General features: G+C 43.2%; 1 protein-coding gene across 6 annotated transcripts in view; it reads left to right on the top strand.

Annotated features, from left to right (window-relative positions):
- The window catches only part of LOC135911390 (uncharacterized), a 149268-nt gene that overhangs the window by 32942 nt on the left and 88556 nt on the right, over nucleotides 1-27770 (top strand). For 5 of the 6 annotated variants that reach the window (XM_065443646.2, XM_065443642.2, XM_065443643.2 and 2 more), the window contains 4 exons: nucleotides 2217-2407; nucleotides 5661-5763; nucleotides 19220-19410; nucleotides 26315-26417. In XM_065443646.2, coding sequence (XP_065299718.1) covers nucleotides 2217-2407; nucleotides 5661-5763; nucleotides 19220-19410; nucleotides 26315-26417 — 588 coding nt within the window. The remainder of the gene's footprint in view (nucleotides 1-2216; nucleotides 2408-5660; nucleotides 5764-19219; nucleotides 19411-26314; nucleotides 26418-27770) is intronic. The other variant, XM_065443648.2, reaches the window with a different exon arrangement.

Genomic DNA, 27770 nt, shown 5'->3' with positions numbered 1-27770 from the left:
TGGTTTCAAGGTGAGCTGGCTAATGCGCCCAGGGCTATATCTCGTGCACATGCAAAAGTACATGATAAAGTGGTCGTGGGCACAGCTCTCACACTAGCCCAATTGGTAAGCGTTGCATGGACACAGCAGAGCATGTGGATTTTACACCCGCCTCAGCAAGTTGTTTATTGTTCACTTTCGTTCCATTCTTCATCATCTATTTCTAAATCTCGGTTTCCTTCGCATCGTTATCCATTGGTTTCATGTAGTCCGTTTACATTGAACAGTACTACAGCAGCATTTATGACTGCGAAGGATGTGTTAGACATTTTGCAATCAGGCGGCCTAGACTTCTGGCTTTAAGGAAATGGCAGTGTTATGCATACTTTGCTTTATGCATCCTTTCTCGACCCAGTCATCCAATGCATTTCTTTCCCCTCCCCTGTATGTAATGGCAAGTAACATACATGTTCTCGTGTTGGTCTCTCTGCCTAACCCGTTAACAAATCGTTTTCCATCGGTCTCCGACACTTGATGCAAACTTTTGCAGTGCAGTCACCACAACTGCGATGTTTTACTATCACTCACCTGCCTCACACCTCCCTGCCTCACTCCTTCCTTCTTCCTCTGGGGCCAAGTGTGTGTAACAGTGCTGAAGCCACCAATAATTATTATGTTAATGCACTTGTTGCCAGTTCAATGGCACTTATGTTAGTGGTCATTCTAACAGGTCCTTTAACGTGAAAGCGTTAAGGAGCCTGTATTGCTAAAAATCCAGGGTCAACGTCCCACGTCCCGTGTCAGCGTCCAGCATCCGGCATCAGACGTCGCTTTGACAAGAAGATTTTGGAACCACATATTTGCAGGCTGTACATGTGATGCAAGGAATTGAATGAAATAATTGAGTTTCTCAAGCTAAAATACGTGGAAGAATCGTGAACTATGACTTAAACATAACCTACAGACATGATAGCTCTCGGATTGTAATTTCAGTATACGAGGAAACATAATTCTGTTACGCAAAAACTCAAATAAGCCCCTTTTCCAGCATTTCTACAATGCAGACCAGACACTGCATCCACCATTTGCGCACGCCGGTGCATAAATATCTTGCAGAGTCCACAGAGTGGCATGCCCACTTCCTTGAAACACTTTCAGATGGTGCTCGCCTCTGCCACAGAAGGGCAGCGGATTGGGTGAATTGGTGTTCCATGGTAACAATACCATGCAACAATACTGCCGCATCGCGGCCCGTGCAAGAGGCCGCATTTCAATGCGCAAGCCTGCCTTCGTACATAGCGTTCACCACAAGCATTTCCTGGTAAACATTACGGTTGCATACGATGCAGTTGCCAGGATGCGTGAGAAGCAGTCAAGGGTCTTTGAAGGCTATCGCATTCCACTCCTAAAGGTGAAGCTTAAGCGGCCTCCAAATTTTATCTCAAACTTTGTTGACCTCCCGGACATTACTAACTGTGGCTCTTGCTTTCATGCTGAATAGCTCATGCACAGAAAATAAAAGGATCATGTGTCTGATAGTAAGATCGAACCTTAGTTTCCAGGCACAACAGTCCGATGCCCTGATCTTTAGGCCACAATCACACGTATACTTATATCATGCCGATGCAGAATGCTGTTTTGCCACCTTTGGCATGTGTGTCCCGCACCAGTTTGCATTAGGCCAAGGATGCAGCAATGAAATAGGCTCAGACTAATAGTCAACCTTACTGCTGTCTTTTGTGTCTTAATGGCTTCTCTTTGCGCACACCTCTCCTCACCAGTCCATAGTGCCCTGTTTGTGTTGACCTCGGCAGTCTGGTTTCGGTCAACCCATCGCCATTTGCATCATGGACCGAGGCATGCTGGGACAGACACAGACTGGTGGCAATCATCGAATATTAACAATGGGCATGCAGAATTGCCAACATACATGTCGTATCTAAGTTGACCCTGCATTGAAGCTCTGTATTTTAGTTACTACAGTGTCTTCCCTTGATAAGCCTTTAAAATCACTTTGGTCTTTTTTATGCATATCACTGTGTTAACATATCAAAGTGTGCATTTGCATAGCTTGCCTCAGTTCTTTTTTTTTTTTTCACGGTAGCGGTATTTGTGAAAGCTAGGCTGCGTGCCTTGTATTCTGCACTGAATAGTGCCAAGAAATCAAATTTGCATAGTTCAAGAACTGCTTATAGCAATAACAGAGTCTTTTGTTCTTGTTCGCTGTTGCTTTGCAGAGAATCTGCACCAGGAAAACAAGAATGTTCTGACACCGGATACCAACTACAACCGACAGCCCTTCTGCATGACAACCAGTGACAAACCGGTGGTGTACCCAAAGCCCAGACTCGTTGATTCTGAGCTTCTCGACACTTCGACTGACTGTGATCCAGTGGAACATCCGAAGTCAAGACGAGACCATACTGAGGTTAGTTGCACAGTTCCTGCGATTTCCGAAACACAGAAGATCTTGCGTCTTTCCACCTTGGTGTTGAAGCCTATCCTAATACATTTTGTTGCATTTTGTGGATTATGCGTGTGGGTTATTAAAATAGATCAGTGTGTTAGTTTATTTGTTTTTGTGTCTCTGTTCATTTTCTTTTTTAGCCCCTTCTACATTTATGACTCATCGCTGACTGCTTGCTTGTCAGAACATCCACTAGATGATGCAGAAAGGCTGTGTGTGTTGCTCGAATGAAGAGTTTTGTTTTTCTTCAGTTCCCGGGTCTCTTGCTGTAATGATGTCAAAACAGCATCTGTATAGTACCAGCCAGTTGTTTCACGTTTCATCATTATCAACTAACTTTGCTACAGAACTGTGAAGCTCTTGACAGGCAATTTCAATTTGGGGCTTCACTCTGGATCAATTTGCTGCTGCTGGCTTCACCATAGTTTTTTTTATGAGCCATTCATAGAGAACACAAGCTCCCTAAAGCCAACGTGGAAGTAAAAAATGTAGAGAATAGAGTCCCTAGTCTCACATGGAAGAAGTAATTTAGACATTTGCTACCGGATAACACTTTTAGTTGGCTTCTCAGTAGTGCATGTTTTTTTCGTCTTAATGACAGTCTCATGGCCTTCTACCTAGCTGCCTGATAAGACACGTCATTCCAGGCCATCATTTTTTTACACATTTGCAAGCTACATAGCAGTGAGGGTATTCACTGATGTTCATGGGCAAGTTTCACTGTGACCCTATTGCAGCAAAACAGATTAATGAGTGGTGGCCAGGAAATAGCGCCATCTCCATAAAGTACCCTTGATACTGTCCGTGTCATGCAGCGCCAACACATGTGCGACATATGCTTTGGCACTTGATATGCTATGGCACTGTACGTGTGACACTGCGCATTTTCGTATGTTATAACTAGGGGCCGGATGTTTAAACACTATAAATTATTGTTCGTGCCTGTAAAAGGTACTAAAGCTGCCTTTTAAGGCATGTATTGGCGCCAATCACTGTCCTTTAGGCATGTGTAGGCTCAGTTAATAACTTCTGCTGTGCATGTGAGGATAAATTATAATTTTCCAAGAACCACAGGTCACTGAACCCCTGTTTTATGAAATTCATTTTATTTTATGAATAAAACAGAACTACACAAGCTGTGTCAGTTACAAGATTTATGTGAAGTATAGTTTGGATAGAGAATAGAGGAAAGCTGTGGAAGCAGTGACAAGCACTATCCTAGGGTTGCCTATTGCACCTTTTTTCAATGCGTAGTAGTTTGTATGGAGAAAAGAAATGCTCAACACGCATTGAAGTTAGCTGCACATACTTGTACTTTAAAACATTTGAGGATCCAGTGCCCTTTAAAACTGCAGAATGTTGGCTTGTCAGAACCTTTCGGGGTTCTTTCAGTACCAAAAACCCTGGATTTTTGTGTGGGACAGATTAAAGTTTTGAGCTTATTCTACGAGGAACAGTTTCATTGGGGACAGTGGTGAACTGTTCCTAAATGTCCAAAATGAGCCCCACACTCAGGGTCAAAGTTGCACTTAAACACTGTGTTTGTGCAGCGCAAATGTGCAGAATGTTTGTGTTCGTGCTGCAGAAACTCTGTATTTAAGAACAATGTACAACAAGCCTGTGAAATAATTCTTTTGCGATTTAGTTGCGCCTGAGCATTCAAGTTTCTAGATGATTTCCTCTAAAAAGGTGAAGTGAGCGCACATGTATGCCAAGTCATATTCAAGTGTATTGTTGCGTAGAGCAGTCTTTAACCCCATTCAGAGCAATATTCTATACCCTGCTACAAAGCGGTTAATAACAACCTCTACACCAGGAAAGTGATTCTGTTAGTAATTGGCTGCCTTTAGCAAAGTTCCCTAGCGGGTTATTACTGTATAAACAAAACTCTTCCCTAGGAGAAAAGATGGAGAAAAGTATTTTAGGCCCTGAAAATCCAATATCAGCACAGATAGGTATTAGGCATATATAGGCACGATAAAAGTGCTACTAAAATGTTTCTAGGCGCATAGTTCAGGCTTATATGTCGGATAGGCACGATAATGATGTAAGGAAAAAATAGGCATTTTGCTAGTGTTCAGGTCTGTAGTTATCACCCTGAAGAACGGTGTCTTCAAGCTACACCACTACAAGCTGAAGGTTCACGTTATACGTAGAAGTAGCACTATAATGCAAAACTTCGCTCTTTCTTTGAAGGACTTGAAGGTGATATGAGTGAAATATTGTCTGCAAAAAGGGGAAAGAAATTTATTTCTGCATGTGTGTGGATAGAGAACAGGCTCAAGAAAACTGTTAGTTAGTTACTTCTTCTGAGCTCCCCCTTAGAAAAGCTTAAAGGCAGTTTCCAGTGCCTCCTTGGCTTTGTTTACAGCTCCCAACTAATGTGGTGCGGTAGCTTGGTGGCTAAGACATTGTGTTAATAGGCAAAAGGGCATGGGTTCAATTCCCTGCCCTGGTGGCTGCATATTAATAGGTACAAAACCTAAAAACGCTCATGTACTTAAATTTAGGTGCACTTTAAAGAGCTTGAGTTTGTCAAAATTTTTCTGGAGCACCCCACTATGGCCCTTGTCATGGCCCATGTGGTTTTGGCGTGTACATCCTCACAATTTAACTTTAATATGGCTCCCAACTTTGTCTATGACAGTGACAGCCCTTCATGGTGGCTCTGCTAATGACATACAATGCCACATTTCTTTATATTTGTGCCCCGTGTCTTCTCACCTTTCCCCAATATTGAGACCAAGTCCCATTTGCAAGGCACCCACCATGTTCCTAATTTTACGTCTGTCATACATGCCTGCAAACATTCCATAATTTTTCAAGAAAGTTTACAAATTCAGGATTGGTGTCTGTTTTTAAACATTTTGACCAGCTTTATGAAAACTCATTTTCTTTGCGACAAAATTTCACGTAATTCATCTCCAATTATGGCTGGATGGTGGAAGGACACCAGAGGGGTAGCTGCTTCGAACAAGTTTACTCCGACAAGTTCCATCGTCCGCACTGGCATCGACACATGTTGCTGGGCTTGTTGACTCACATCTTGTTATGATGTTATATGGAATGCAAAACAAAGTGAAGACGAGGTCAGCTACGCTCTGGCAAATGTGGGGGGGGAAACGGGTTTGATGTAGCTTGCTTTCCTGCATTAAATTTTGATCTAGTGTGATTTATGCATGTCAACCAGATGCCGTATGTGTGTGCCATGCAGCTTGCACTAAGGGCTACTTCCACAGCAAGTGCAAGGCCTTCATCTGAGACCGGTGATTCCCAGAAGTCACCCAAGACACCATTGGCAATATACAGGCCACCCGGTGAGTTAGTAACACCCATCTATCACTTGACTTCCTCACTGGTAGGCATCAGTTTTGATCACATGAGGTATTAGATCCCTTCACCTGCATGTGAGTGTATAGGTATGTGGTTGCCTAGGAAAAAATTCCATACAAATATTTTATTGGTTGCTGCAGGTTTCATCCTTTCGGATTATGAAACCATAAACCTGATACACGTATAAAGCTGATAGCCTTTATTGTTCTATTGCATAATGCAAGAGACCTGATATCCTAATAAATCTGATAGCCTGTATTGGTGTATAATATAATAGACCTGCTAGCGCTGGTAAAAGCGCTGCACACTGGTAAACCGGTAGTTTGTATTGGTCTATTGAATTTTTATATAAACCCAGTACACTGAAGACCTGTGTTGGTCTATTAGCCTACAAATGAACTGGTGTAGAAGGAGCACTGTGTACCAAAGCAGTGTGTTCTACAAAGGTGCAGTAATGGTTCATTTTAAACAAAAGCTTTCTGGGTGAGCCCTCCCAAACTTTGCTGATCATGGTGGCTGCTGCTGCTTTGCCGAATAGCTCACACACAGGACAGCACTCGCGTAATGGATTGTGGTCTTTATTCAGCCCCACCTTTAACCACCCTTACAAGTGATACATACTACCGTACTGTACTACCCCGGTTCGGAGACGTTCTACGCCATTCTACCTCCACCAATCTGGCCTCCGAAGAGCGAGGTCGACAACCGATAATCTTGTTCTGCTTGAGTCGTATATACGTGATGCATTTGTACACAGTCAATACTGTCTATCTGTATTCTTTGATCTTGAAAAGGCATATGATACTGCCTGGCGATATGGTATTCTGCAAGACCTGTCGTCCTATGGAATTTGTGGTAGTATGCTGAACATTTTGCAAGATTACTTATCTGAAAGGAAGTTCCGCGTAAGAATTGGCAATGTAATATCGCGCACTTTTATACAAGAAATCGTGTACCACAGGGAGGTGTGCTAAGTTGCACACTTTTTGTAATCAAAATGAACTCTCTCCGCTCTGTTATACCACCAATGGTGTCTTATTCTGTCTATGTGGACGACATCCAAATCAGCTTTAAATCCTGCAACCTGTCCATATGTGAACACCAGATCCAGTTGACTGTTAATCGGCTCACGAAATGGGCCGACGAAAACGGGTTTAGATTTAGTGCAGAAAAGTCTTCCTGTGTGCTGTTTTCCAGACGAAGAGGCGTATGTCCGGACCCTCGCATTACGATGCATAGGAGAAGCCTGGTAAATAGAAAAGAACTAAAATTTCTCGGTGTAATCTTCGATAGTAAGCTAACATTCATGCAGCATGTAAAACAGTTGAAGCTGAAATGTCTTAAAACTATGAACCTTTTAAAGATTTTATCCCACCAGTCATGGCAAACAGATAGGTATTGCCTCCTATCTCTCTTTAAAAGTCTTGTGTTTTCACGCATAGACTATGGATGTATTGTATACCAGTCGGCTTCAAAGACAACACTTAAAGTACTCGATCCGGTATATCACTTAGGTATCCGTCTAGCGCTTGGTGCCTTTCGGACGAGCCCAGTCCAAAGTCTATATGCAGAATCGGATCAGTGGCCGCTGGATTATCAACGTACATATCTGGGAGTCACCTATGCAATAAGAATCATGTCACTAAAACAACATCCATGCAAAGCACTCATAAGGGATCAGTCCACAAATCAGTTGTACTTAAACAGGCCTTCACATGCCCCGCCGTTCCCGTTAGCAGTAAATTCTGTTGCAGGAAAGCGACTACGTTGAACCCATCCCACCTTGGGATGAATGTACAGTGACCTGTGATTTGTCCTTTACAGAACTTAACAAAAAGAGTTGTCCAAATGCCCTCATTCAGCAACATTTCTTGGCCCTTGAAGAGAAGTATAAATCATTGGCATTTTTCACTGATGCTTCAAAGTCTGCAACTTCGGTATCATGTGCAGCCCATGGCTCAAACTTCTCCAACTCTAAAACCTTGCATGAAAATAGCAGCATCTTTACAGCGGAAGCATACGGTATTCTGATAACTGTTGAGCATATAGTACAACACAAAATACAAAAGTCTATAATATACACACATTCTTTAGGCGTTGTCACAGCCCTGTCCTGTGGCAAAGCAAGCTGAAACCCTGTATTATACATGCTCCTTAAACACATTCACCTGGCGTATAAACAAAACCTAGCTCTTGTTGTGTGCTGGGTGCCAGGCTACTCTGGGATCGCAGGCAATGAAATGGTGGATAAAAATGCCGGACAAGCGGCTCATAGGAATACCGTTGATGTAAGCAGGATGCCTGGTGTGGACATGAAACCTGTGGTACGAGAGGCGCTCCGTATTCATTGGCAAGCTGAATGGGACAAGGAAGTTGAAAATAAGCTCCACCTGCTTAAACCGCAGTTAACCAAACCTTTCCCACTGAAGCTTGATAGACACACCGAAGTCACACTGGCACGACTCAGAATAGGACACACTTATGGCACACACAAACACTTCTTGACTGCAACTGACCCACCGATGTGCACACGCTGCGGTGGGAACTTAACTGTCCTACATGTCCTCATACAATGTCCTGAACTTCACCGAGAGCGAGTGGCTCATTTTAGGGAACTTTACTCAAATCATATACCTCCCCATCCATCAATGTTTTTATCAGAGGATGCATTTTTTAACTTTAAGAGAGTGCTTAATTATCTTGCAGAAGTTAATTTTCTAGACATAATCTCATATCATCCTAACCGTCAGATTGTCCCTCACAGGTGAGGCACGGTCTGATGTACAAAGTATGTCTGAGCTCTCTTGCACTTCTTGCGTAAGCAAGAATTGTACAGCAAGGGACTCGACTCAGGCTATCGGCAATAATTTACTATGTGTGCCTATAACCAAGCATTCGAGGCTTTATATTTATCTTCGTAATAATTTTAACATTTATTTACTAATATTTATAGATTTGTCTTACGTGTAGGCCTCTATACAGCCTCTATTTTAAGCTATAGAACTAAACCCACAATTCTACTAAACCAAACCACATGTCCTGGCGCTCTTTGGCCTTGATGCCCTTGCGCCACTAAACCTCAATCATCATCATCATCATCATCATTCTTTTTAAATGCATCTCACATAGTACAAGTCATACGTCATCGCCATAATTTTATTATACAGATTTCACGCACTTTAGAGCAGCTGTTTTAAGGCCCCTTTACAGCAACGTCACACCAACTTCATAGTAATCATAATTACACTGCAAACTCATTGCCACAGACATGGCGCTCTTTGGCCATACTTGGCCCTTGCGCCATCAAACATCAAACATTCATTCATTCAAACTTGAATTACCGTTTGAGTAAAAGCACCAAACCGAGCTTATTGCTTTAGTGATAAATAAATATTGACTCTGCATTATTAGTTGCACATTAGTAGCACAAATAATCCTCATTTAATTACATTTTTGTTAGATACCAAGGACGATGTGCTCAAACGATGGCTACCACTGTAGTACAGAAGAAAGTGATCCGTGATCCCTAGTGACTACACCCTAGCACCTCTGAGTTATCAGAATTGAATCACTGTTTAAATAAACATTTAATGGCATCTATGATCTTATGCTGCATAAAGGTACAAGGGCACCAGACTAAGCACATCACTAGTAGTCACTAATGCTCGGTGTTGTCATTTAATGATACCAAAAATACCCATTTTATGACAGTTTGATACTGTTATGAAGAGGAAGCCTGACGCACAAATGTATTTACAACTATTTACATAGTGAAATCTTTGTGGTACATTAAACCTTGGTAAACCGTACTTTGTCGGAGCCTGGAAAAAGTATGTACTAAACGGTAGTACTGCGTAACTGAAATAGCATGAGAGAGAGAGGGCGATGAAAGGGGAAAAAACATGCAGCATTTATTTACTTCGCGCAACAAAAGTTTATTTTCGTTTGATGAGACGACGGCCAAGTGGCGACGACTGCGGCCTCAAAGTTACTGAAGCTGCGAGCCAGCTTTTCGGCCAGTTCCTTCATAGTCATCATCATCATCAGCAACAGCAGCAGCCTATTTTGTGTCCACTGCAGGACGAAGGCTTCTCCCTGCGACCTCCAATTACCCCTATCCTGCGCCAACCGATTCCAATTGGCACCCGCAAATTTCTTAATTTCGTCGCATCACCTAGTCTTCTGCCGTCCTCTACTGCGCTTCCCTGGTTTTGGTACCCATTCTGTCGCCTTAATGGTCCATTGGTTATCTCCGTGTAGCGCTGCAGAAGTCACTGGGCGCCTTTTTCATTGCGGGGCGCTGTTCCCGTCACGACGATTGCATTCACGAGGCGTACGTAACGCGCATCTTGTGCCACTGTCAGGCCTGTGCTGTAGCGCATTCTGTGTCGTCCTCATCACTGTTGTTAGGTGACACTTCGGCAACAACAGAGGCAACGATGGCAAAAAATCAAACCTCGTAGCCAACATCTCCTCGCAGTCGCAGCAGCACTGCCGAGCAACTTCTTCGCATTCCAAATGGCACACACCGTAGTTAACGGTAGATATCTGTCCTGTGCCAGCGCCGACTTCTTCGTGCCACGTCCGATAGCACGATCAATGTTCAACTTTTCTTCGATGCTGAGCACCCAGTGTTTTTTATCCGAGCTTCAGCATGACGCGAGCCCTAGCTTGCACGTTGCTGCAACGCTCTCTGGCACGGCACCGAAATGATGTTGATGTTGCTGTGCCTTCACTCTCAAACACACAGAACGCTTGGAGGCCGTTCAGATCTCTGAGGCTTGTTGTTCTGCCGGGCTGCCTGATGGGGACAACGCACTGCCGTGATTGTGGGAGAAATAGTAGAAACACTATGTGTTAACTGATACGTATGCAATAAGGTGGTAAAGTTTATGCAGATACAAAACACATGTTCAATGGCCACTGAGTCGTGGATTTGTACTACTTTTAAAACTGAACTACTGTCTAAGTGGGTACGGTTTAATGAGGTTTTACTGTAATTGCGCAGGCTGGTACAAAGGTCACAGCTCCAGGAGACAGTCTACTATTTTCTCTTCCTCTTGCACGCACGGTTTTGTCCAAATACACTGTAACATAACGCCCGGGGGCTGGAGCACCATCCCGGCACTTCTTGGAATGATAGCGAACTAGATGAACTGTACGGTTTTAAATGGGACACGGGGATGTCAGTTCGTAATTGGGATGACAACGGTATAGTGCCTAGAATATACTGGCTACTGTGCCGTCCGCGGCCTATCGGGTGGCACCAAATGCAATGAATGCCGGCGGCTGCCACTAGGGGCGCTGCAGTGCAGGTGGGTGCCGCGGCACCACCCGGTCTTTGTAGCCCGCTGTGTTTCCGCAGCATCGGCAAGCGGGCTGCTGCGCTTTTTGTTTTTATTAAGCTGTAGCAGCAGCACACTTCAAATGTGGGCAGCTGATTTATAAATCAGGGTTTGTTTCGATTACAACAGGCTTCTCTAGCGCTTGTCGCTTGCGTGAAAAGCGTGTGCTAGCTCAGCTGGGCTTCAAGCGGGGAACCTGATGTGTTTCTATGCTGGCGAAGAGAAAACGTAATTTCTAAGGCAAATGCCTTGATCTCCATGTTCCAAGGCCATGTTGCGAGGTACAGAACATATCACACGATCCAAGGAAGGCCAGAAACGAACCAAAGCATGTCCAGCCGTGTATAGGAGATGCTAAATGATTAGGAAATTTAATTATTCATTGTATTGGATTAAGGGGATGAGGCTGAATTAGAGGGATTAAGGTGTATTAATTAAGGATTAGAGTGAATTAGAGTAGGCTCTACAAGGCTTTCGCCTTCGTACGTGTATATCTTCGGCGATAGCTATAAGGACACTTGTTTTTTTATTCTAGCGATGATGGCAGCGTAATTTTTTAAGGGTACGTTTCAGGTTACATTTTTCATTCTAATAAAGTAAAGGAATTCTAAGGTTACGTTACTGCTCTATTGATGTTATATTAATGCATAACCATTCAAAACCGCTGTAACCGATCATCTTTTGAAATGGCTTGAATTTCTGTGTTCTTTCTTTTTATTTTATTTGCTGCTATTTCTGCCTACTATCTTATTGTTGTCCTCATAGGTTTGAATGTTTTTGATGGTTTGTAAACCATGTACCCATCTCCTCATAATTCCCATTGGGCCCCGAGGATAGGATAATAAGCAAAAAAAAAATATGCCTGTAAAATGGACTGCACGTGGTGTTCCGTGTACTATACATTTTTTTTTATACCTGGTAAATACGTGCAGATTTCTTTTTATGTCTGTTATACGTGAACAAAAATAGGAAACAGATATTTCATTTAAGCGTAACAAAGATTTTATTCATGCGTGACAACAGTCAATTGCAGGCATATAAGACAGCCCTAGATGAGATAATGCACACATACATGAATAGATCGCGCAGTGACGCAGTTTCAGGAGCTTCTGCTGTTGCCTTTGCGCTTCCCTCTCTTTGTTGATGCCTTTTACAAAAAAAAAAAAAAACGAAACCTCAAGAAAACAAAGAACTTTGCAACTGCTGTTAAAAGCTGGTTTTTCATGCTCTGGGCACCCTGGTAGAGGAAAGGCCAGCTGTCTGCAGCTGACCTGAAAAATCAGCTATGCTCGCTACATGTAACTTGTTTTTGCTGAAGAACACAGCTAAAAGCATCTTCCCCGGCCTTCACAGCGCTTGACGTCTGGCTAAGATAGACAAGCAAGGCCTCCATTGTCAAAATGGGAAGTGCAATAATGAAGCAGCGTCTGTACTAGCTTCAGCTTTACTTACGCAAAGGAAGCCTGCACAATGTGGTCAAGAATTTTGGGCAGTAATCTATCGTGCAACATAACCTGTAGTATAGTAGATCAAAGCACTACTGCTCGTTTTTTCTTCTTTTTTTTTCCCCTGGTACTCAGGAAAAGTAAGCTGAATGCTTAGCAAACTCAGGAAATATCGTGGGTATAGCTTAGGGTTTCAGGCGTGGTCACGATGGAAGAATACTTCCACCGTGGGCGTGTTTTATCGCGGGGAATCTCGTGGACAACGTCATTCACGGTGATAGAGAACGCGCGCTCGACTAAGCTGTTTTCGAACTGTTTTTCACAAACCGCAGCAGTTGGTGCCGGCCTTCTGTCCGTTCTCCTGATCATTCTTGCCCATTCTGCTGCCGCTTCGTATCAGATGGTAGAGTGAACAAGGATACACGCCCTTTGTTCGAGCGGTAACCGCATCCACACAATGGCACAAAGCAGGTCCTCTCCTTGCACTGTCTCAGCTTCGGCATTTTTTCACCGCCGCCGCATAGTTCTCGCAATGACAGGCACACGAACATAACAGCCACGCACTCACTCTTTGACAGCACTAAGCACAAACACGCAACGCTGTAATAACACTGAAAACGCAAACACAGAAACCGACGCAACAACTGCGAAACTGATATGCGAAGCAGACGACACGCGCAGTCTGCACCCACCCGTGTGGCAGCGACCTCTGCCGGCCATCGTGGGCATTCATTGCAGGCGGCGCCACGCTCGTCCATTGAAAAGAGCTGGTGCACGGCACACTAGCCAGTATATTCTAGGCACTATAACAACGGTGTGTCTTGAACAGGGGCGATTTCGTAATTTAATTGACCTAATTGTTGGAATGCTGGTATAGCATGAAAGCAGTTTTTTAGACAGGCCAATATAGTGACTTGGGAGTCCACTGCAGAACGAGATTTCCGGGAAAGAGCTGAAGGTTCCAGTGGTGACTGCCATAGCGAGTCTTTTGAGAGCCTGAGCCACTGTAAGTCGATCACAGGCAATCTGGCGAGCCATACGAGCCCGACCAGCGGCGTCATGGACGTATTCCATGGTGTGTCGCAACACCGAAGGTAGCAAGGTGTCAAAAGCCAGAGTGGGATGGTGACCAAACAAGAAGTATAAAGGCAAGAAACCCGTGCTATCTTGACAAGACGAATTGTACACATATGTCACGTAGGGCAAAATGCTGTCCTTATTGCGATGGTCTGCTGAAACGTACATAGACAACATCTCTTTAAGGGTGCGACTCAGTTGTTCTGTGGTCAGTCTGTTCATTCGTGGGTGACATGCAGTTGCAAGCGTGTTCAGTGGAGCAGGAATGAAGTGTGACTTCGACATCTTGGTACAGGAAGTAGCGGACACAATCTGTCAGCAGCTGCCTTGGTGCACCATGGTGAAGAATCACATCTTGAAGTAAAAAGTCTGCTACATCTGTAGCCCAGCTGGTGAGCAGGGCATGTGTAATGGCATAGCGCGTGCACATGGCATAGTCTGTGGCAAAGGATAATCCACTTGTTTCCTTTTTTGTATGTGGGAAAGGAGCCAAGAAGGTCCATGCCGACACGGAAGAAAGGCTCCGTGGGAACGTCGATTGGATGAAGGTGGCTAGCAGGTGGCGCACATGGCCTCTTCACGCTGGCAGGGGTCTCAAGCAGTAACGTAACGGCACACAGAGCTGTAAAGGCCTGGCCAGTGGAAGTGATGGCGAACTCTGCTGTAAGCGGGAGGTGCCAAGGTGTCTGGCACTGGGTGCGTTGTGGAGCTCAGCAAGGACAGTAGAATGGATATGACGAGGGACAACTACCAGTAAATATGGTCCATCAGAACTGATATTGCGTTATAAAGAATGTCATCCTGGAGCATGAACGTTCTAGTTGAGTGATCTCATTGTCCTGAAGTCAAGCGCTCAACGATTTCAGTAATGATGTCGCAGAAGTCAGAAATGGCCAAAAGGCAAGTGTCGGCATCCTGTTCGTCATTGTCAAGAGGGTTGACGGGATGACGAGAGAAGCAGTTGACGTTCAGATGTAAGCGGCCGGACTTGTGCATAACAAAGAAAGAATACTCTTGAAGTCTGAGTGCCCAGTGACCAAGGTGGCCAGCCAGGGCTTTCAGTGACGATAGCCAGCACAAGGCATGGTGGTCAAAATGGACAGGAAAACAAGTAAGGGTGCAATTTAGCCACTGCCCACTCCAGAGAGAGGTGCTTGTGCTTGGTGATGGAAAAATTGCGCTCTAAAGGGGACAAGAGGCAACTGGCATAGGCAGTGTTGTGCTCGACTCCATTTTGCTGTTGAGCGAGAACAGCACCTATGCCATGACCACTGGCGCCTGTGGGAACTTGAGTTGGTACAGATGGATCAAAGTGGCCTAATATCAGAGGCTTTGTTAACAAGCGGATGAGGGTATAGAAGGTGTTGGCTTGTTCACAGCCCCCCCCCCCCCCCCCCCAAAAAAAAAAAAAACAATGCCCTGTTCTTCTTGAGAAGGTCAGTCAGTGGCTGGGCGATATCTGCAAAATTTTTAACCAACCGACGAAAAAAGAAGCATAAGCCCACGAAGCTACGCACACCTTTTGCTGAGCAGGGTACAGGAAAGTTCTTGACTGCATGAATCATATCAGAATCAGGATGTATGCCGGCAGCATTGACAAGGTGGCCAGGAACCTTGACTTGGCGTCCAAAATGACACTTGGAAGAGTTAAGTTGAAGGTCAGCCTCCCTAAAGACTTCAAGAATAGCAGCCAAGCGACTGAGGTGGCTGTCAAACGTAGGGAAAAATACGATGACATTGTCCGGATAACATGAGTAGGTGGACCACTTATGGCCCCGATATCCAAACATTGCGAAGAGGAAGCCTGGTGCACAAATTTATTTACAACTATTTATATGGGGATAAAGTGGTAATTGCGCAGGCTGGTACAAAGGTCACAGCTCAAGGAGACAGTCTACCGCTTCCTCTTCTTCTGCCTTTTGTGTGCACGGTTCTGTACAAATGCACCGTAACAATACCAATGACGTTATCCATGATACCATGAATGAAAGCTACCAATGTCATACTGAAAATAGTGAGTCATGATCACTAGTGATTCTATCACACCGTCAATGAATGATCATAATGGAATCGTCATTTAGATGACTTTTCATTTGATATCCACAACACTATGCTGCATGAAAGTAGGAGAGCACCAAATTGAGCACATCACTAGTGATCACTAATATCTCAGCATTATCATTTGATAATCATAACAAAAAAAAAACTTTTTATGACAGTTTGATTGATACCAATGATGACATGCAGGAATGAAAGCTGGAACTCCCAGAGAAAGTAGCCAATTCAATATCACTAGTGACTTAAGCACACCAGTTCTTCGTAGGCATGGTTGATTCTCTCATTTTAGGACATTTCATTTTCTATATGTGACATTATCATGTTTAGAATAGCGATAACACTGAAGTAAGCATAGCAAGTAACTTAAATCCTCTCTCTGGTGACTAGGCCCTATCAGTGAGGTGTACCATGCAGTTACTGGCTAATTTCATGCGAAATTGAATGGTGTCAGTAAGGACGTATTCGATCGAAGGCTACTGAAAGCGGTAGTAGAAAAAGTGATTCATATTCACAAGTGACAAAGGTACCCATGCCTAGTGATCATCCTTGAGTTCCTTATTGGTGTTTCGTTTGATAGACATGTAACGACATGGTACCTGTGTCACAACCTCTCTCAACCATCCAATGCTGACATTTCCTCACACCTTTGTGCGAGAATTTCTGTATTCGGACTTGCTCTCAAAACAAAAAGAAAACTGTGCAAAGGTTCTAATTAGTCACGTTGCAGGAGTGCTATTGGTCCCCCACTTTGCCCGCTTATTTGGAATTAAAACATAAACCCCTAACATTTTTTACAAAATTTCAGTTCCCTTGAAATTTAAAGGCCCTTGAAGTGCGTTATGCTTGGATTAAATTAATTAATTAATTAATTAATTAATTAATGTATTTATTTATTTATTTCCAATACTGTGAGCCCTGCCGGGCTGTTACAGGGTTGTAATACAGAGCACAAAGTTCACGCAAAGAACGCAGTCAAGTTTTCTTCAAAGGAGTCGACCCAGTTATTGCTCGGAAACACACAAGAATTCAAGTTATTCCGCTCAACAATTGTTTTGACAATGAAAGAGTGCTTAAAGACATCAACTCTTGGCATATAAGGCATTATAGTGTAATTCACAGGCTTTTGAATTAATTTGGCTGGTGTTTGGATTAAACTCAGTGGTGCTTGGATTATATTGTGTGGCACTTGGATTAAGATGACTGGTGGTTGGACTAATTTGACTAGCCCTTGGAATAAATTAAGCGGGTAAACCTTTAGTAGTTGGTTACACTTTATGGGGGCATTGTTTGGGTCACGTGAACTATATTTTATTGCACATGATTGCATGCCATGCACTTAGCTGGCACGGACTGGCATGGATCGAGCAGCAGCAGTGCCCAGCTAAAGTTGCCCATGCTCTTGCAACAACAAGGGTCAAGTGATTGGGAATGTGGTGCTGCCGCAGCTGACTGCTGGCTCCCATGCATTGCAGACCAACCGGGCAGGCATGGAAAAATACTAGGTAGTATCGAAAAGTTTCAAGACTGGCTCTGTTTGAAGAAAATAATTCATTTATGTGCATTCAAATACTGTGACCTTCGAAGAAATTATCTTGCACAGCGGTGCAGAGCCTCCAGCTTTACTTAATAGGGGCAAAATGCAAAAACAACCATGGGGGGGGGGGGGGAAGTACTGTTCATTGGGTGCACATTAAAAAAGTCCAGGTGGTCAAAATTAATCAGAGTTCCCCACTGCTGTGCGCTGCATAATCATACGATGGTTTTGGCATATAAAACTCCAGAATATAATTTTTTTACAGCATTCCTACCACTTGGGTAATATGTCCTGGAAGCCTTTTTTTCTGGAACGAGTCGAGCATCCTTCAGTGATTCATTCTTTAAGCAGTATTGTGTCAAAATGGCGACGTTTGAGCTGGTTTTTTAATTTTGGGAAGAGATCGAAATAGGCGGTAGCCCAATCTGACAAGTAGGGTAAAAAACCATGTTGTTTCTGGCAAGAAACTCGCATGTGCAGAGTGAATTGCGATGCTGCATTGTCGTCGTACAGCACCCAGCCCACAGAGAACGAAATATTTGAGAAGACTCTGAGAAGGGGGCTGAGAAGGGCGCCCTAAGCGTGTGCACTACACAATGCCTGTGGTTGAAAGGATGTTGCAGATCTGCCACCATGGCTTCAAGGGGAACTGGCTAATGGGCCTAGGGCTATATCTCGTACTCATGCATAAGTCCTCAAGAAAGTGGTCATGGGCGCAGATCCTGCAGTAGCCCAATTGGTACGCATTGCATGCACACTGCAGAGGGTGTGCATTTAACACCCACCTCAGCAAGTTGTTTCTTGTTCACTTTTGTTCCATACTTTTGTACCTCTTTCCAAATGTCAGTTTCCTTTGTTTCTTTCTCTATTGGTCTCGTGTGGTTATAATATGTACCAGTTACATAGCACAATAATACAGCAGCAGTGACTGTGAAAGATGTATTGGACATTTTGCAATAAGGTGGCGTAGACCTTAGGCTTCAAGGAAATGGCAGTGTTATGCATACATTCCTTTATGCGTCCTTTCTCGACCCAGTCATCCATGCATTTTTTCCCCTTCCCTATATGGAATGGCAGGTAATATACATGTTCACATGTTGGTCTCTCTGCCTCTCCCTAACAAATCGTTTTGCTTCGGCTTCTGACAGCTGACACTAACTTCTGTGATGCAGTCACCACGACTGTGGTATTTTACTATCACTCACCTGCCTCACCCCTCCCTTCTCTTTCTCTGGGAGCCAAGTGTATGTAACAGTGCTGGAGCCAGGAATAAACATTATGTTAATGCACTTGTTGCCAATTCTATGGCACTCATGATAATTGCCATTCTAACAGGCCTTTTATCTCAAACTTTATTGACCTCCCGGAAATTACTAACTGAGGCTGTTGCTGTCTTGCTGATGCACAGAAAATAAAAGAATTATGTGTCTGATAGTAAGATCGAACCTTAGTTTTCAGGCACAACAGTCCGATGCTCTAATCATTAGGTCACAATCACACATACACACACTTGTTTCATGCTCACACCAGTCCGTAGTGCCCTGTTTGTGTTGACCTCAACAGTCTGGTTTCGGTCAACCCATTGCCGTATGCATCATGGACTGAGGCATGCTGGGACAGACACAGACTGGTGGCAATCATTGAGTATTGGCAATGAGCAGGATCGTCAACATACATGTCGTATCTAAGTTGATCCCCACATTAAAGCTCTTTTTAGTTACTATAGTGTCTTACTTTGATAAGCTTATAAAATCACTTTGGTCCTCTTTTACATATATCACTGCGTTAACATCTCAAAGTGTGCATTTGCATAGCTTGCCTCAATTCTCTTTTTTTTTTTCACGGTAGCGGTATTTGTGAAAGCTAGGCTGCATGCCTTTTATTCTGCACTGAATAGTGCCAAGAAATCAAATTTGCATAGTTCAAAAACTGCTTATAGCAATAACAGAGTCTTTTGTTCTTGTTCGCTGTTGCTTTGCAGAGAATCTGCACCAGGAAAACAAGAATGTTCTGACACCGGATACCAACTACAACCGACAGCCCTTCTGCATGACAACCAGTGGCAAACCGGTGGTGTACCCAAAGCCCAGACTCGTTGATTCTGAGCTTCTCGACACTTCGACTGACTGTGATCCAGTGGGACATCCGAAGTCAAGACGAGACCATACTGAGGTTAGTTGCACAGTTCCTGCGATTTCCGAAACATAGAAGATCTTGCGTCTTTGCACCTTGGTGTTGAAGCCTATCTTAATACATTTTGTTGCATTTTGTGGACTATGCGTGTGGGTTATTAAGATCAATGTGTTAGTTTATTTGTTTTTGTGTCTGTGTTCATTTTCTTTTTTAGCCCCTTCTACATTTATGACTCATCGCTGACTGCTTGCTTGTCAGAACATCCACTAGATGATGCAGAAAGGTTGTGTGTGTTGCTCGAATGAAGAGTTTTGTTTTTCTTCAGTTGTTCCCGGGTCTCTTGCTGTAATGATGTCAAAACAGCATCTGTATTAGCCCCGAGAACGAACACGAGCGGCGCTGCGAGCGCCGCTCGCGTGACGTCAGGGCACGGACTCGCGCCTGTCGTCTGCTACAGTTCGTGCGTTGTACGGGCGCTTTCTGCGGTGTTTTCGTTTGTTCGCCCTCGTTCTCTCTGCTTGTATACTTATGGTGGTCGTCTCAAATATATTTTTATGACGTCTTCCTTTGCGAACATTTATTCAAAGAGCTAATTTCTTAGACAACAATGCAGCTCTCGAAGGCAACGCTACAGTGCCAGCCGAAGCGACGCAGACCAGCCCATTGCGGGTTTTTCATACGCGGATAGACAATCGCAAAAGCATAGCCTATAGGAATCCAGTTATGATACCATACCTGCCGCGGTGCAACAAGTATGTCACAAAGCTGGCTATATATGACTTCTACAGCAGTTACGTTGATTTTATTCCGCTAAAACAGGTTTGCTCACGACGAGTAGTTCATGGTATAATATCGAATTTTTGCATTTCCTCACAGAAACGCTCAGCAGTAGCACGGTGACTTAACTAATACTGGAGCTTAGATTCTACACGCCTCACTTGCTTCTTTAACTGCTTGTCAACATTACGCGGTTCTTCACGTGTTTATTTTTTTTAAGCGGCGGAAATTTGAAGTAAAGTTAATGAAGGCTTACAGCTATTTACAGAGTACAAATAGGAATGTACCAATATATATTCCCTTTTCCGTGCTACACGTTCAACTCACCTCTTTAGAGCGCGTTTGTTAATGATTAATAATGCATGTTATGTTCCTCATTTTTTGTCTATGTTACCAAGTGTATATCATTTATTTATTTCAACGCCGCAGTGCGTTTTGCATTGTTATCGTGGAAATATTTCACTGTGCTTTCATATATTGTATAACTGCAATGTTTTATGGCCACTATATAGATGTAATTTATATGGCGCTTGATGTGTTACCCCATGCAGCCATATTGTACCTAAGAGGGTGAGATTACCTCAAGCCGCGTCTGTGCGGCTTTTTTCCCTCATCCACCTCCATTTACCACTCCTCTGTACATGTGTGTGTGTAAATGGAAATTAATAAATCAAATCAAATCAAACTCACTTGAGAAATTTACTGGTGCTTGTTGCTTGAGGAATATACATGACGAATCTGTTTGGCAAACTGACACAGGCTGCTCGGCCCAATTTTTTTAGTGAAGTATGCCTGCTGGACCACATAGCTGCAGCCAGAAAGCAGTCGAAGCGTCAATGACTAGTAGTATGGGACATATTGAAGATATCGAAATTCCCCCTGTGGAGGGTCAGAAATCAAGTGAAAGTATATGCAAGGCTTGTGGTGCTTTCTTTATGAATGTTTGCGATTGGATTGGAGCAAACTTAAATTAGCCTGCAAGGTTCTCTTTTAAGTACCGACAAAGCGAATAGTTATCCGTTTGTATAATTAAATAACGCTGGATCGAGACATGGTGAGACAAAAGGTGCTTGAATTTTCCTTTTGTAGGCAATCTAAGCTGCGTAGTAGTAGCTCGAGAATACTTTAGCCATTCCAGTTGGCACTGTAAAAAAATGCTTTATGGTTTTAATTCGAAGTTGAAGTGAACTGATGGGTTTCGCGAACATAGCGTGCCTCGCCATACGGACAGTCGATTGCTACCGTTACGTGATCAGGGGTGTGCCATATTGTCGATAAAGGCTACTGAGGGCCTCTATGATACATTTCGTCACTTTCAATTGAGTGGCTGTCGATCTAAACAACGAAACTTTTCTCTCAGGTGATTGCTACTATGGTGTTTGTGAATTAACTATGTAAATACTCTACATGACACGCCGTCGTGTTAGCAGCCATGAGCAATTAGTTTTTTGGAGGCCTGTTTCAGAGGGGGATGAAAGTAGCAGCAAACATTTTCATAAGAAATGCGCGCCTAACTATTTTTTTATGCATTAATGAATGGCCATATTTGAATAGAACAACACACCAGAGTAATAGGAATCATGATGACAGCTTCGCTGGGCAGTGTCTTTCTAACATCGGATAACATGTTGACGCCAATTACAAAATTTTTCTTCCACGTAAAATGCAATACCTCTCATAGCTAAATACTAAAGGAATGTTAAGTGTTTAGCGAAGCATCATACACAACTTCGCGCGTTGAATTTGCAGATATTCTTTTTTTAGTCAAAATTTACCGATAGACACGGCGCATATATGCATTGCAAAAACTTGTAGACCTCTTTAACGCTACTTAGCTTGCGATATCCAAGTCGCAAAGTTTCTCGACTCACACGCTTTTGAAGAAGAAACTGTGGTTAAGGTATTGCAGCTGAAAGAAGCCGACTTATTCTTCAATACGTACGGCTCGAGCCACCTATACCCCAAGCATACACGAAGGGAACGAGCGCGCGCGGCAGCCGAGCGAGCCGGAGCGAGCGGCGTCCTGGCCGTGACGTCACTCGCGAGAGGGCGCCATTCCTCTTTCTCGGGGCTAATAGTACTAGCCAGTTGTTTCACGTTTCATCATTATCAACTAACTTTGCTACAGAACTGTGAAGCTCTTTGCAGGCAATTTCAATTTGGGGCCCCGCTCTGGATCAATTTGCTGCTGCTGGCTTCACCATAGTTTCTTAGTTTCTTTTATAACCCATTCAAAGAGAACACAAGCTCCCGAAAGCCAATATGGAAGTAAAAAAATGTTGAGAATAGAGTCCCCTAGTCTCACATAGAAGAAGTGCATAATTTAGACATTTGCTACCGGATAACACTGTTAGCTGGCTTTTCAGTAGTGCATGTTTTTTTCATCTTAAGAGGCAGCTTTAGCTCAGGCCCAACTCCGACGCAGTCTATTCAAATACATGTAAAATGCAAAAATGTTTTTATGAGATGACCCCTGAACCGATTTTAATGAAATTTGTTGCATTTGAGAGAAAAAGTTAAATTCTAGTGACTGTTGGAAGCAGAATTTCCATTTAGGGCCTGAATTTTGTTAGAAAAGTTATCAAAAATTTGGAAGTTTGAAAAACATATAAGCACGAAGTTTATAAATTAATAGCGCTGCATCAAGAACAGATATTGCGGTTCTGTAAACTGCATTTATTGGATCATTGAAAGCGGACAAATTCGATGTGTAATTTTATAACTTACGTGAATTTGTTGCATTGTTTAATGACAGTCTCACGGCCTCCTAGGGAGCATTTGATTGGTTTGTTGAGACAACCCTGCAGGTGACCGCCTATGCTTGCGTTGGCGGTTACGCAAATTTGACATCAGGAGATTAGAATAAAAACATATTGGTATAGTTTTGTTGGTATATTGGTATATTGTTTTTTTTATACTCTGTGCATGATAGCTTAGATACCCTGCATATATAAAATTTACCTTGTCAGTGTTTCACGGATAGTATTGATACACTTAGTGAACTGATATAGTGAACTGATTTACTGAACTGATAGTGACATAGTGAATGATATGGTTAAGGTGCTGATATAATGAACGTGCTGGTAAAGCTGAAATCGAAGGCACCAGCAAAACGTTGGGACTACTTGGCATAGTAACGAAAGTAGAGAAACTCAGCCTACGCTGCTGTGCCTTTTCTTGTGATACCTTAAGCACTGAAGCACTTTGTGCAAAATGCCCACGTACCACAGGACGACATGTCTTCATTCGGTTGTTGATGGGAAAATTATCAATGGAACCGTCACCTCAACACAGGGGTTTAGTCAGGGGGAGGCACGCCAGGCCCGTCTACTCCCCTGTTACGTATTCCAGCTGACTAGACACTCAGGAGCCAGTTAAACACGCAAAATAAATGTTTATACTTAAATTGCAATCATGTGAAACAGCGCTAAACAAACTAGCACTGCACGTGCATTACGAACTTAGCTATACAACGTATACAGTTTTACTCGAGCCTTAATTGTTGTGACGTCATGGCTCACTTTTCATGGCGTTGGGGCAAGTGCCATGACATAGGACTATGTATACTCCGTTCCATGCATAGCAGTCATCGCTGTGGAAGCTACGTAAGAAGTTCGCTCAAGGCTAGTTATCACTCCGCGCGTTCCGGCCATGCTTCTCTGCGCGCCAACCGCGATCGCTCGCGCGAGCATGCACGTGACGCTGCTAGCGATGGGTTGCAAATTAAAAACCCAAAAAGAACAACAAAAATAAAAATGATCTAAAACAAGGCATTAGCAGCCGTATACCAAAGTGTGTTTGTTTCTAAGGATTAAAACATGATACCTGAAACAGCTACCTGATATGACACGTCACTCCAGGTCATCATTATTTTGTTTGTTACACATTTGCAAGCTGCATATCAGTGAGGGTATTCACTGACATTTACTGACAGGTTTCACTGTGACCCTACTTATGCAAAATGGATTAGCGAATGGTGGCCAGGAAATGGCACCTACCCCATAAAGTACGCTTGACACTGTCCGTGTCATGCAGCGCAAACACATATGCGACATATGCTTTGACATTTTATATGCTATGGCACTGTACGTGTGACACTGCACATTGTCGTTTGTTATGACTAGGGACCGGATGTTTAGACACTAGAAATTACTATTGTTCGTGCCTGTAACAGGCTCTAAAGCTGCTTTTTAAGGCATATATTTGCACCAATTACTGTCCTTGAGTCATGTATAGGCTCAGTTAATAAGAACTTCCACTGTATGTCTGAGGATAAATTATGATTTTCGAAAGAACACAGCTCACTAAACCTCTGTTGTATGTAATTCATTTTATTTTCTGAATAAAACTGAATGACGCAAGTCGCGTTTGTCGAAAGATTTATCTGAACTATAGTGTCAATAGACACCAGGGGAATGCTGTGAAAGCAGTGACAAGCACCATCCCAAGATATTGGGCTTCCGTGTTGTGCCTTTTTTTCACTGAGCAGTATCTGTGGAGAAAACAAAGGCTCAACATGCATTGACGGTAGCTGTACAAACTTGTACTTTGAAACATTTGAGGATCCAATGCCCTTTAAAACTGCAGAATGTTGACTTGCCAGCACCGTTAGCATTTCTTTCAGTACCGAAAGCCGTGGATTTTCATCAGGGGCAGATTGAAGTTGTGAGCTAATTCTACCAGCAACAGATTCATTGGGAATGGTTGTGAATGGTTCCTAAATGTCCAAAATGAGCCCCACACTTGGGGACAAAGTTGTACCTGAATATTGAGTTTGTGCAGCATAAATGTAGCGGACGTGAAGGAACACAAATTTCTACAGAGCGCCCATCTACGTTGTTTGTGTTCCTTCATGCACTGTATGTTCATGTTGCACAACCTCGGTTTTTAAGAACAATGTACAAATTAGCCTTTGAGTTCATTCTTTTGGGATTGAGTTGCGCCCAAGAATTTAAATTGCTTGATGATGTCCTCTAAAAAGCTGAAGTGAATGCAGAAGTGCGCTAAGTCATCTTCAAGTGTATTGTTGTGTAGAGCAGTTTGAACCTCATTCAGAACAATGCTCTATAGTCTGCTGCAAAGCTGCTAATAACAACCTCTACACCGGCAAAGTGTTTCTGTTAATTGCGCTACAAAGCAATAATTACTTTACTAAGCATACTAAGAATTGCACTACATACTAAGCACCAGGTCATGGTTTCCATTCTGAGGACTAGTGACTGCATTTTAATGGGTACCAAACCCAAAAACGCTCGTATACTTCAATTTAGGTGCACTTTAAAAAGCCCGAGGTGCTCAAAATTATTCTGGAGCACCCCACTATGGTGTGCCTCACGGTTACATGGTTTTGGTGTGTAAATCCCCACAATTTAACTTTAAAATGCATCAGGGCGGTGAGTTAGGCCAGTCGGTTAGGATTCATTGTAAGATTTCATTTTAAAATTTCATTGTAGGATTCATTGTAAAAACAAAAAGAAAGTAAAAACTACAACACGGCGCCGTGTTGTCGTTTGTGCCTTCCTTTTGTCCTTGTATTGTGTAGCGCTGTTATAAACCTTACAGTGAATAATTTTAAAATGGCTTCAAACTTTGTCTGTGGCAGTGACAGCCCTTCACGGTGCCTGTGCTAATGACAGTTGCACATTTCTTTCTATTTGTGCTCCATGTCTTCTCATCTTGCCCCAATATTGAGACCAAGACCTATGGGTAAGGTGCCTGCAACATTCCTAATTTGATGTCTGTCATACCTAGCTGCGAACTTTCCAGAATTCTTCGTAACAGGTTATAAATTCATGCTTCTACGTTCTTATTAATATTTTGTTGGTCTTTATGAAAACTAAATGTGTTCGCAACAAAGTTTCACCTGATCAATCATTAGTTATGGCCGGATGGTGGAAGGACACCAGAGGGGCACCTGCTTCGAACAAGTTTACTCACTGAAGTTCCATTGTCCACACTGGCACAAACAAATGTTGCTGGGATAGTTGGCTCGTCTCTATTGTGGTGTGATATAGGATGGAAAATAAAGTGAAGTAACACTGGGACGGCTACACTCTGGCAAATTTGGGTGGGAAAATTTGTTTGATGCAGCTTGTTTTCTGGCATCAAAATTCGATCTGGATGTGATTTGTGCATGTCAACTGGATGTTCTGTTTGTGCCATGCAGCTTGCACTAGCGGATGCTGCGACAGCATGTGCAATGCCTTCCTCTCGGGCTGGTCGTTCTCAGAAGTCAACCAAGCCAACCTTGGCAATTTACAGGCCACCCGGTGAGTCAGTAACCCATATCTATCATGTGACTGTGCTGCTGGTAGATATCAAGTTTCATCACGTAAGGTATTAGATCCTTCCACATGCATGTGGGCACGTAGGTATGTGGTTGCCTAGGAAAATTTTTCATAGAAATATTTTATTGGTTGCTGCAGGTTTCAGCTTTTCGGATTATGAAACCATAAACCTGATACACTTATAAACCTGACAGCCTGTATTGGTTTATAAAGTAATAGACCAGATACACTGGTAGAACAGCTTGTATTGGTCTATTGAATAATGAAATAGATCTAATACACTGATGGCCTGTATTGGTCTATTAGCTTACAAATGAACTGGTGTAGAAGGAGCGCTATGTACCAAACCAGTGTGTTCTACAAAGGTGCAAGGTTAATTTAAAGCAAAGCTTTCTGGGCGAGCCCTCCCAAACTTTGCTGATCATGGTGGCTGCTGCTGCTTTCCCAAATAGCTCACGCACAGGACAGCACTCGTGCAATGGATCGTGGTCTTTGTACAGCCCCACCTTTAACTGCCCCTACAAATGATACATACTAACGTGTGGTACTACCCCGGTACGGACACTGTGGTACTACCCCGGTACGGACACGTTCTACACCATCACACTAATAAAAAAGTGGATCTGCCTACATTGTGCACGTACCAACACAGGATAATGTGCTGCAGGTCATGTCAATGTGGATGGGGGCGAGCAGAATTGGGTGGCATACTTTTCTTGCTTGGTCAATACTACACCTATTATATCCGATTCCAGCTCCTAAGTCCCCGGAATTTTGAGGTCATTATGTCTGGAATAAGTTTAAAACTACCCAGCATCCAAGAGTGCTTGTGTATGCCTTTAGTTTAATGGTGGCCATTTCATCCCGTTGTCCTGGCTTAGCAGAAGTTAATAGAGTATACTCTCGAGGAGACTATTCTCTTAGCTCAGTGTAGAAGGAGCTGCCTAGTGGTACCGTATTTATTCTAATCTAGGCCAACAGTTTTTTTTTTTCAAATAATCATATGCCAAACTATAGGCTTGGCTTAGATTCGAGGATTTTAATAAACGTGCCAGTTTGTAATTTTAAATGATAAATATGGTGCGGAGCTAGATCCATCTAGAGTCTAAAGCATTTCAACTGCTATTAGCTGCACCAGTAGCCAACTGAAGTACACGAGCGACGTCGCTATATTGACCTGTGTCGTATTGGCATGCTATGGGCATCCGGTGTAGTCCATAGCGTGGCGTTATCGTAATGGCACCAAACAGGTGATGCCAGCATAGTGCCGCTTTCAAGCAAAAAGTTGTGCTAGCCGCAGAAGCAGCATCAAACGTTGAAGCCTTGCGAGACTTC

Source organism: Dermacentor albipictus, unplaced genomic scaffold, assembly GCF_038994185.2.
Source record: "Dermacentor albipictus isolate Rhodes 1998 colony unplaced genomic scaffold, USDA_Dalb.pri_finalv2 scaffold_11, whole genome shotgun sequence".
Classification (NCBI taxonomy): domain Eukaryota; kingdom Metazoa; phylum Arthropoda; class Arachnida; order Ixodida; family Ixodidae; genus Dermacentor; species Dermacentor albipictus.
The sequence above is the reverse complement of the archived record's forward strand: the minus strand, read 5'-3'. Positions and strand labels throughout refer to the sequence as shown.